We start from the raw sequence: 12,179 nt of genomic DNA, 5'->3' as shown, positions 1-12,179 counted from the left end.
CCCTCTCACCATACCCCTTGCCCATCCTCTGGGCTTCCCCCATCCCCCTTTCTTTCTCCCTGGGCCTCCTGTCCCATGATCCTCTCATATCCCTTTTGCCAATCACCTGTCCAGCTCTTGGCTCCATCCCTCCCCCTCCTGTCGTCTCCTATCATTTTGGATCTCCCCCTCCCCCTTTCAAATCTCCTACTAGCTCTTCTTTCAGTTAGTCCTGACGAAGGGTTTGGCCCGAAACGTCGACTGCACCTCTTCCTAGAGATGCTGCCTGGCCTGCTGCGTTCACCAGCAACTTTTATGTGTGTTGCTTGAAATTCCAGCATCTGCAGATTTCCTCGTGTTTGCAGTGTTTAGGGTTGAGGCAGGAGGTTCAAGAATTGCATGGTTGAGTGGAAGCAACTGCTCCTGAATCTGATGGTAAAGAAAGTCAGGTTTCTGAAGCCATGGCCAGAACGGCGGGGATCTTTAACGATGGATGTTGCCTGCCCGAGGCAGAGCCCCTTGTAAATGCTACCGACGGTGGGAGGGGTGTGCCTGTGATACAATGAGCAGAGATCACTACTCTCTCCAGTTCCTTGCATTCCTGTGCAATTGAATTGCCATGCCAGACCGTGACGCAACCAGCCAAGGTACTTTCAACAATTTATCTATGGAAATTTGTTAGAGTTTCGGTGACGAGCTAAAATCTCTGAAGAATGTAAAGACAGTGGCATACCTTCTTTTCGATTACATCTACATGCTGGGCCTCGGACAGGTCATCCAACGTCTTGTGTCTTGGGAGTTAAAGCTGTTGACTCCCTCCAACTTTGATCCCCCAGTGTAGACTGGCTCATCCTCTTGCTCCTTCCCCTTCCTGAAGCCAACAATCGCCTCTTTAGTTTTACTGACATTGACTGATTGATGACTTGGTTGTTGTGACGTCACCCAATTAGCTGTCCTGTACGCTGACCTATCACCAACCTGTGATTCACCCAATAACAGGGGTGTTGCCAACAAATTGGGATAAAGTAGTGGAGCTGGGCTTAGCCACCCAGCCATGTGTGTAAGGAGTAGAGCGGAGGTCCAGGTATGCAGCCTTGAGGTGCACGTGTGTAGATGGTCGGTAAGGAAGAGACGTTGTTACCGGTCCTCACCGACTGAAGTATAATGCTTTACACTCCTGAGGCCTTTAATAAATTGACTATGGAAAGGAATGTCAACTGCAGGGGATCTGAATAACTGTGATGCGTCCACCAGAACGGCAACACTGATACACCCCACAACTGCTCACAATAACCAACTGGTAAGTTGGTTTAGTACGGTCACAAGTACTAAGGTCCAGTGAAAAACTTTGCCAGCCATCCATACAGATCATTTCACCACATCAGTGTGTTGAGGTGGTACAAGGGAAACCAATAGCAGAACGAGGAAAGAACCCTACTGTATTAATAATACTAATAATATTAATAATACTACTGTATTAACAATAGCAGAATGAGGAAAGAACATTATTAATAATTCTTAGAGTCATAGAATTTACACTTAAAAGAGTAGAGCGATTGTGAAAGTAACAAATCGATCTGTGTAGAACAGCTTACAGCACACTGCCATGCTCCAGCTCCATCTTGAATTAACACTGATCTACCCTGTAGCCCCACATGGCAACACTGAGGATCTCCCAATTGCTCTTCACTGTCACACACCATGGGAACAGGCCCTTCAGCCCACTGGATCCCTGCTGGCCATTATCCACCATTTTAAACTAATTCCACATTCTGTCCTCCCCACATTCCTGTCATTTCCCCACCCCCCAGATTCCACCACTTGCCTACACACCAGGGGAAACTTACTGCATCCAGTTACGCTGCCAACCCACCTGCCTTTGGAAAACGGATGAAGGAAACCCACGTGGCCGTAGGGAGAACATAGAAACTCCACCTGAGGTTGGCATTGAACTGGGGACTCTGGTGCCGTGAAGCAGCAGCTCTGCTGGTTACACCAGACCCACCCCCCTCCCCACGACCCACTCTTGAATCACAGCGGAGAGCACTGTCAATAGATAGGGGTCTGGGGAGGGGCACGTAAGTTCCAAAGGCTGCAGGCCTTCGGAGATCAAAATTCATAACTTTGGCAACCTTCCCCTGCTGTTGTGAGGCAGTGTCAAGACCATGGGACCACAAGATATAGGAGCAGAATTAAGCCAGTGAGTCCTCTCCCCCCCCTTGCATCATAGCCAATCCATTTCTCTCTCAGCCCCAGTCTCCCGTCTTTTCCCCATAGCCCTTCATGCCCAATTAAGAATCTTCCTTAAGTAGACGCAATGACCTGGCCTCCACCACCTTGGCTAAAGAAATTCCTCCTCATCTCCGTTCTAAATGGGCGTCCCTCTACTCTGAGGCCATGCCATCTGGTCCTAGATTCCCCCACCATGGGAAACATCCTGTCCACATATACTCTATCAAGGCCTTTCAACATTCGATAGGTTTGACTGAGATTCCCCCCTCATTCATCTGAATTTCAGTCAGTTCAGGACCAGAGCCATCAATCAGTCCTCGTAGGGTAACCCTTTCATTCCCGGAATTATTCTCATGGGAGGATGGGGTGTTTCAACTGTTGGAGGTTAACGCCTCCCGTACCATCTGGTAGATGTAGTTGATCCAAGAAATCGAAGCATTTACCCACTAGTGACTTGATTAAGCCCCCCATTCAGTGACTGAATGGCTCCAGGCAAGTTGTTCTGTCAGAGCCAGCTGGACAAATGAGAATTAGGAGAGGATTTCTTTGAGGTAAGCTTTAACACATGTGCACATGGTTTCCACATAATCTCTGAGTGCAATGTTTACTCTTCAATACATCAGTTGAGTCTGACCCTCAATTAATCCGTCCGCCCAAACTGAGAGGAATCCTGTTGTGGCGATAATCTTCACCCGGAGGTTAAGAAGCAGTGTTGCCCTCGTGCATTTGCTGCACAAACTACTGCTTCATCACACGGTCACTTCACACAAGTGAGATGTCCATGTACAGATTGGGGTACGAGATGATCAATGAACAGTCTGTTGGAATAACTCAGCAGCCTGAGAGCTGATTCAGGGTTTTGACTCAAAACATCAGTGATTCCTTTCCTCATACAGATGCTGCTTGACCCTTTGAGTTCCTCCGGCAGATTGCCTGTTGCTCTATCTTCAGTCTCTTGTATCTCCAGGTGATCGGCAAGACCAGTGTCGGATAATGGCAGTCCAGTTGACAATGTTCTGCTGTCTGGTGTTCGTGGTTGGGGGCAATGTTGGAATTGAATGGATAATTAGGCAATCTCCTTGGTTGACAATGTTGTGTTGGAGAGGGAACGTTTGAATGGCCTGATGCAATTACGGAATTCCGAGTCGAGAATTACAGCAGAATTTGTGAATCAGCACACAGGAGTCCAATTGCTGCATCATTCCAAACTTCCAATTGTAAATGGGGGGAAAACTGAGAACACGGTGGAATTCCTCATAAAAATTCCCAAACGTACAGGTGCTAGGAACATGCGGATGTTGGCCTGACTTTGTGTTTCAGCTGTTTCTGTGAGTTTGTACTGAGGTCGTGACAGGACAATGGTCAGGCTAAAGTGGGATTACAGTAAGCTGTGGAGAAATGCTGACATGTCTCTTTCCTTTCCCAGCCTTGATGGAGGTACATGAGGATTTTTTTGTGTACAGAAGTGGCGTTTACAGGCACACCCCGGTGATGGCAGAAAAACCGGAGAAGTTTCGTAGACATGGGACACACTCCGTTAAGATTACGGGGTAAGAACCTGGGGCGGGCATGGTAACATAACAGTTAGTGAGTTGCTTTAAGCTCCAGCAATCCCTGATCGGGGTTCCGTTCCTCTCGCTGTCTGCAACGAGTTTGTACGTTCTCCCCGTGACTGTGTGGGTTTCCTCCAGGTGCTCCAGTTTCCTCCCACATTCCAAAGATGTACGGTTGGAATTAATAAGTTGTGTTCATGCTACATTGGAGCCGGAAGTGTGGCAACTCTTGCAGGCCGCCCAACACAATCCTTGCTGATTCGACTTGACACAAACAACGCATTTCACTGTGTTTCGATGTACTTGTGATAAATAAGAGCTAATCTTATCTTGAGGAATGGTTGATTGAAATGAAGTTAAAGCTCAGAGCCATGGGAATGGAAAGCGATCAAAACAACATAATCAGAATCTTTACGAGTGCTTCGTGCAACCTGAGGTTAATGCCACTTCTGGTCAGATATCCCTGGGTATCCGGGCATGAGGTGTGACGTAGTGGGGTGACCCACGTGGAATGAGCCTCTCGCAGGAGGGCTGCCTTAGTGCTTATGTACGAAAGTCAAGCCAGGCGGGCCAATTGAATTTAAGAGTGTGAGTGATTTTCAGAGGCAGACTTTGCCATGAGAGGAGGGATGAAGGGATGTGTGGTTCAGTGGTACAGTGGTAGAGTGGTTGGCCCTTGCTTGACTCGTTGTGAGCTTTTGCGTCACAGGGTAGGCCTGAGGATTGTTGCGGGATGTGTTATTGATTGTGAAGCTCCAGCTGCTTTTGCTCACAGGCTGATCCCAGGGTTCCTGCTCAAGAAAGTTTTTAAAGTTTGCAAGGGATAGCGTTCACTTGGCATCAGTCAGTGGGCATGAAGAGTGATCTGTTATCCTGGGAGGACTGAGCTTTCCACTTTCCTTTGAGCGACGTACGACTCCAACCATCCGAGTGTTCCCCCTTCATGCCATTAACTTCAGTTTTCCCAGGCTCCCTGGTGCCAGACGTTGTTAAACACTCTGCACTGGTCTCTGGAATTCCAGTCTTTGGTCTCTCTGTGTTTTGTTCAGGCACTCAGTGATCCTGCCTCTTTACACACGGATATGCAGCCTCTACCTTTCCGAGTACTTATCCAATTCCCACACAGTGAGCCTCAGGCTGAGGCATGTGAGGTGCCAGCTGTCGTCTCCGGCTGTTACCAGCAGCGCTGCAGCAGAAGAGCAGGCTTGCATTCCAGAAGCCGGCCAGGACCCCTGCTCATCGCTTCTGGAGGGGCAAGATCTGCTCAGCTCCAGAAACCGATGGCTGAGCATCCAGGCTCCCCTCTCCTTCCACTGAGCGTAGTCTGTGGGCTGCACCCAAGCCCGTCCCGTCCACTAGAAATGAGCGGACCGCCCCGCCCAACTCTGGAGCCAAGGCTCGCACTGAGAATTGTGGTGAAGTTATGGTGCACATGCTGACTACCTTTTTGGTTAGCACCAAGAGAAAGGGCAGGGAACTAAGATTTGGCACATGAAGGCAAAGGGATAGTGCAGGAGATAAGTAGCAAGGAAGAAAGAGGTGTGTGTGTGTGTGTGTGTGTGAGAGAGACGCTCTCTTGCACTCTCACGGCAATAGTCCCTCAGTTATGTCCTGTCCATACTGCACCAACCGCCACCGCTGGGCTATAAACATGCAGGAGCAATATGTGGTTAAGTGCCTTGCTCAAGGACACAACACGCTGCCTCAGCTGAGGCTCGAACTCGCAACCTTCCGATCACTAGACCGATGCCTTGACCACTTGGCCACGCACCAACACACTTTATATTCTACTGGGGACAAAGCCAGAGGACACAGGAATGGCCCTGGTGTTAAAATGATTCAAACTGTATCCTGGGATTGGCTGAGGACCCTCTAGAGTGTCTGCCATCACTCGGGGCAGGCAGCTCCTGAGTCTCAGTGGATGGTGCGGCCGAACCCCTTCCACAGGATTGGCAAGGCAGAGTGAGAAACCTCCGAACGCCGCGTTCTGCTGCGAGGCTACCAGCAGGGACCCTGCCCGCCCATTCAGGGAAGATAGGCCACCGGCTTCCCCCTGCGAGCTGGCACTGAGGTTCCAGGCCCAGGCAGGGGGCAGTTGTTGCTGGAATGGAAATGGGTTCCCGGTACTGGGGCTGTACACAAACAGAATCTGAGATGGGGCCCCAGTAAATGGGCCTCTTTCTGTCTCCATTACTCCAGGGACTACCTTCTTCTTCGGCTGTCCATCGATTTTCGATGTTGACTGAGGCCTGGAAAAGGTTGTATGGAAGACCGGCAGTTGTCCATGCTGCAAGTCTCCCCTCTCCACGCCACCGATGTTGTCCAAGGGAAGGGCACTAAGGCCGATACAGCTTGGCACCGGTGTCGTCGCAGAGCAATGTGTGATTAAGTACCTTGCTCAAGGACACAACACGCTGCCTCAGTTGGGGCTCGAACTAGCGACCTTCAGATCACTAGACCAGTGCCTTAACCACTTGGCCACGCACCACACTCCAGGACTACCACACTACATGCTCCTGGGCAGAGTGGATGTTTTCCAGAATGTTCTATTTTCATGAGGGTGTCCTATCCTGGAGCTCAGGGTTTCACAAAGGGAAGTGACAAGAATAGAAAGGCCTTTCCGTCCTGGTGCGGAACTTGATAAATTTTTGGGCATTCTCCACACGAAGGGAAGTCTCCATCCTGGTTGGGTGAACCATTGTTTGGCTGTCCTCTCACGTCTGATCTAATCAGCATTGGGATGGATTCCTGTCCTTTCTGGACAGGATGTACTCTTAGCTCAGCTGGAGCCCATATTGTTTGCAGTCCTGGATGGAGTCTGCACTGCGACTTTGGCTGGGTATCACCCTCTTCCACTTGTTTTTCGCTGGGAACCGGTGCGAACTTGGGGAACGGAGGAAGATGAGTCCAGCCGCTCACTTTATTTGTAAAAACTCCGAGGCTTTAGTGATTGTTGGGAGCTGGGCAAAGGAGCCTGCCTCTGACTTTTACCAACACCAGTGTGTCTCTATTCAACTGCACTGGTGTGTTCTTCAATCATTCAGGGACCCATTGCAGAAAGGATCTGCTTATAGGATTCCTTTCCACCCAATTCCCGATCTTCCCGAAATACCTTTGGGGCAACAGAGTGCACATCCGCCCCAGGTTTAACCCTGGCCTGTGTGAAGTTGCATGCTCTACCTGGGACCTCCTGGGTTTCTTCCAGGTGTTCTGGCTTTTTCCCACCTCTCCCCGCAGCTTTGAAAGACATAAAGATTGTCAGGTTAGCTGGCTGGTGTAAATGTGAGTGTAGGAAGTGGTGAGATATGGGGAGAGTTGACAGGATTTGTGGTGGATTCTGCGGGGAGTTGAGGGGAAGTGGGGCGAGAACAAAATGGCAGATTAATCTAGGATCAGTGAAAGTGCTTGGTTGATGGTCAGCTTTGACTTGGTGGGCTGAAGGGCCTGGTTTCCATGTTGTATCTCTCAGATACAACATCTCTTTGTGTTGGGCATGTGGCCAAGTGGTTAAGACATTCATCTAGTGATCTGAAGGTTGCTAGTTCGAGCCTCAGCTGTGGCAGCGTGTTTGTGTCCTGTGCGAGGAGTGGTGCCCCTCAGACTTCCGATCTGCGCCTTGTAAGGCATGAAGATGCCCGATGCCGGCCTCTCATGGTCTGAGTCGACGTTCCCTCCCTCCCCTCATCTCCCAGATTCAGATTTATTTATCATGTGTACGTCAAAACATACAGTGAAATTCGTTGTTTGCAATAACAGCCAAGGTTGTGATAGGGACGGCTCACAAGTGTCTCCACAGATTTCCAGAGGCAGTGTAGCACACCCACACTGCCCGGCAGGACAACACGGAACACAACAAGCATCAAAACAACAACAGGAAAATGAGCCCCTTTCACCAGCACAAGAGGCTAGAAATCCAGAGTCACACGCACAAAGTGCTGGAAGAACTCAGCAGGTCACGCAGCATCGATGGAAAGGAATAAACAGTCAATGTTTTGGGACAAGATTCTTCATTAGGACTTTTCTTCCCACCCCCAACACACATACAAATAGGCCTGTAGGCCTCCAATCTCCAGAACAGGCCTGTAGGCTTCCAACTCCAGGACAGGCCTGCAGGCCTCCAATCTCCAGGACAGGCCTGCAGGCCTCCAATCTCCAGGACAGGCCTGCAGGCCTCCAAGCTCCAGCCATCAGTAACCCTGACTGTAGAACCCCAAGTGTGAGAGTATGGCAGCCCAGCCCTGTCCCCACTGGGAAATGGGGTCCTTCCATCTCCACACGAGTTACCAAGGCATCAGCACAGATCCCACCTGGAGGTCGGGGTTTGACATCCGTAACCTGCCACCCTTCCCCTAATGCGTGACAGCCTCCTGGAATGAGATATAGATTGACATTCGTCACGGATGGGGTTGTGGAAGCAACATGGAGTCATACAGCAGTCGTACATAACCACGGACTGTCAATCCTACACTCACCCCTCTTCATTCTCTACTTTCCCTTCAGCACCCTGCGCCCAGATTCTACCACCCATCTAGGCACCTGGGGCCCGTTAACATACCAGCTGGGGCGTCTGAGGAAACTTTCCTTGATCACGGGGAGAACATGTAAGCTTCACACGAACATCACTAGAGGTCAGGATCAAACCTGCATCCATGGAGCTCGAGGCAGCAGCTCTACCCACTAGGCCACTGCGCTGCCCACGTGTAGCTACGGTTCACCTCTCACGCGTCTCCCTTCCGATCCTGAGCAATGATTATGTAACAGTGAGCTTCTGAACGTTCATAGGATGTTCTAACCAGAGGTTTCGTTGTCCTTGGTGTTTTGTAGATGGGGTGAAGAGTATGGACCCAATGGACAGATCCATCAGTACTGGGTATGTTGATGCCACATGGCATGGCACAGTACACTGCCAACACACATGGCACGCAAGTGGCTTGTTGGAGAATGGCGGAGTACCTCACCACAGAAAATGAGTCATAAATGCACTAGGCAATCTCGGCAGTTCGATAAGATCCGCTACCGCGTGCACAGAATCATAGAAATTTTACAGCACCGGCCTATCATGTCAATCCTACTTGCAAGAGCTCCCTAACCTAATTATACCCCGCACAGGGTCTGTACCCTGCCGGTCACAGTTTCAGTGTGCAGATCATTCCTGCCCTTCCCGATTGCGAGTTCCAGACCTGCCACCCTCCAGAGAAGGAAAGATTTCAACTCCTTCGTTCTTCTACAAAGCGGTGACCTTTTGACAACACTTGGCCTCCATTCGGGAAAAGAGGTCCTTTTGTTTCATTGAGGACCCTGATAATTTTATCCACCTCGATGAAGTCTTCCGTCCACCACTTCTGCTCCAAGGATAACAGTCCCAGTCTCTCCGGTCCTTTCTTAACAGCAAACCATTCCAATCCTGGAAGCATCTCTGCAGATCTCCTCCACATGCGGCTCACTGTAATCATAATGTCTCCTTGGGGTTGTGACCCGAACTGTACCCAGTACTCAAGTTGTGCCCAACTTGTACATTATACTAGCAAAGCCCCCTTGCCATGGCTAACAAGATCAAGCATCCCACCTACCTGTAATCAATCTCTCCTGCTGCCTTTCACCACCTGTGGACCCTCTGTTTCTCCACGCCACCCTGCATATTCTGTTGCCTCTTGCACAGCACAAGGGCAGTGCGTCACACTTCCCTGGGTTAAATTCCATTTGCCATCTTCTACTAACTGACTTCACACTAACCGTAAACTACCCTTGCTGGACATCATCTTAACCCTTACCTTGTTGAAGTGTCCGACTTACCATTACCAAGCCTCCTGTCGTCAGCGTCCCGGATCAGCTGTGGAACCTGATCACCAGCCCACTGACCTATGTTCTAAACTTACCATGGCAGAGGGAGAACTAAATTCAAATAATCAACTAAAAAAAATTGGAGAACTTAGAAAATAAAGCTTGTTCAGAAATAGTAACTGTGAAACTATCAGGATTGTTATAAAAACCTGTTTGGTTCACCTCTGCGCTCCAGAGAAGGAATCCTGCCATCTTTAACCACCACATCTTTAATATGTGATTCATATCTCCCAGTCTTAGGAGCTCATTTGTGAGGAGAGTAGATACCAGGATCCTGCCTGGACCAGAGGACAGAGGTTGAGCGAGCTATGACTTTTCTCTCTGGAGCGAAGGAGGATGAGAGGTGACTTGATAGATGTGTACAAGATGATAAAGGCATAGATTGAGTGGATAGCCAGAGATTTATTTTCCCCAGAGTGGAAATGACTAATTCAGGGGGCATCATTTTAAGGTGATTGGAGGAGAGTCAGAGGTCAGTCTTTACACGAAAGGTGGAGCAATGTGCTAACAGGCAAATACATGAGGGGCATTTAAGAGGCACATGGACGATGGAAAACTGTAGGGTTATGCATCAGGGAAGGGTTAGATTGATCTTAGTGTAGGCTACAAAGATGGCACAACATTGTGGGTCGAATGACCTGTACTGTGCTGTGATATACTCCCTGTTCTATTAGATCCTGTGCACAAATTATGTCCCTTGTGTCTGCTGCATTGGCGAGTCTACCTTGTGGGCCAACAGTGGGAGATGGGGTGTGGAAACTGTCGACTGTTCCATCAGGAATCTTGCAGTGATGTTTGCTGCTACTTTGAACTCTCACCCCCTTTCTCTTGACTAGTCCCACAACTTTTATTCTGCTGATTCAATGCTCAATGATTAGTTAGTGCACCAAATGTAGGGGTGATCCAGCTTATGTCAATATCGGCTGTCAATGGTGACAACCCAGCAATCTCAAGTGTCCACTGACCATGCACAACAACAGTCCAACCGTAGTCTTCTCAGAACCAATAAATCTCTGGTGCCTACAGGTGTTGTAGGACTCAAGATTTCTTCTACACTTGATGTGGGTAAAACTCCCCTAATTTTAAGATCATGTCTCCTTATTCCGCCCAGAAATATTCTTTAACCATCTTTGCTATCTCAATTGGATCACCCTGCAATCTCCTAATGGGAGTCCAAGTCCAAGTCCAAGCGGTGCCACCTCTCCACATCATTTAATACTTTTACCCCTGGCCCCATGCCAATACGGGCATTAGCTGGTTGTGAGAGCTCATCTGGGTTTTGCCTTCACTTGGTGACCCCGCAGGTGGTGATGGGAAGTTGCCCTGCAAGTTGATAGGGTGGTTAAGTAGGCATACAGTGTGTTGGCCTTCGTTAGTCTGGGGACTGTGTTCAAAGGTTACAAGGTAATGTTGCAGATCTATAAAACCCTGCTTAGACCAAACTTGGAGCTTTGAGTTCAGTTCTAGTCACCTCATCATAGGATGTAGAAGCTTTAGGAAGGGCGCAGAGGGGATCTTCCAGGATGTGGCTTACACAAGAGAGAATGCCTTATGAGGATAGGTTGTAAACTAGGGCTTTTCTTTCTGGAGCAAAGAGGCATGAGGGGTGACTTGATAGAAGTGTACTAGATTATAAGAGGCACAGATCGAGGGGATAGCCAGAGGCTTTTTTCCAGGACAAAAATGGCTAATACGAGGGGACAGAATTTTAAGGTGATTGTATGAAAGTATAGGGACGATGTCAGACAGTATGGCTGCATAGAGGCAAATTCTTCAAGGGGCGTATATGAAACTCTTAGACACATGAATAATAGAAAAATGGAGAGTTAGGTAGGAAAGACGGTTAGATTGATCTTGGAGTAGGTTAAAGGGTCAGCACAACATCATGGGCTGTAATGTTCTATGAGATGTTGGGTCAAAAGATACAGGGAGGCTGTCACCTGTACGGAAGGGATAGTTCACACCTGAACTGGAGGGGCACTAATATTCCAGCAGAGAAGGTTTGCTGGTGCTGAACGGGGGGGAGGGGGTGGAATTTAAACTAGAGCTGGAGGGGAATGGCCAGAACAGATAGTGGAGAGGTTGTTGATAAAGATGTTGTTAATCCTACACACAAAGTCGGGAATCAAAAGGTCGAGCTTGGTGGGACTTATGTTCTGAGCTGCGTATATTTCAGTGCAAGGAGTATCGTAGAAAAGACTGAGCTTAGGGCATGGTTCAGCATTTGGAATTCTGACATTGTAGCCAGTAGCGAGACCCGGTTGCAGGAGGGGCAAGACTGGCAGCTCAGTCTTCCAGGGTTCTGTAGTTTTAGATGTGATAGAGTGGGAGAGGTGGTATAACTTGTCAGGGAAATGACACAGTAGTCCCCAGTCAGAGGCTCGAGAGCTCATTTATTAAGCCTTTATGGGTAGAACTGAAGAACAAGGTATGACCACATTAATGGGATTGTGTGGCGCGTGGCCAACTGGTTAGGGTGTGTGAAGGTCATGGGCTTGAGTCTCGGCCAGGGCAGCGTGTTGTGTCTTTGAGCAAGGCACTTCGCCACACACTGCTCCAGTCCGCCCAGCTGAG

At 49.1% G+C, this 12,179-nt stretch overlaps 1 protein-coding gene across 2 annotated transcripts in view; it reads left to right on the top strand.

Moving 5' to 3' along the window:
- The window catches only part of tinagl1 (tubulointerstitial nephritis antigen-like 1), a 57,995-nt gene that overhangs the window by 40,398 nt on the left and 5,418 nt on the right, over positions 1-12,179 (top strand). For both annotated transcript variants that reach the window (XM_072247235.1, XM_072247234.1), the window contains exons 10-11: positions 3,638-3,761; positions 8,589-8,634. In XM_072247235.1, coding sequence (XP_072103336.1) covers positions 3,638-3,761; positions 8,589-8,634 — 170 coding nt within the window. The remainder of the gene's footprint in view (positions 1-3,637; positions 3,762-8,588; positions 8,635-12,179) is intronic.

The sequence above is a fragment of the Mobula birostris genome, chromosome 30, assembly GCF_030028105.1.
Source record: "Mobula birostris isolate sMobBir1 chromosome 30, sMobBir1.hap1, whole genome shotgun sequence".
Lineage (NCBI taxonomy): Eukaryota > Metazoa > Chordata > Chondrichthyes > Myliobatiformes > Myliobatidae > Mobula > Mobula birostris.
Note: the sequence above shows the minus strand (reverse complement) of the source record. Positions and strands in the feature narration are given on the sequence as shown.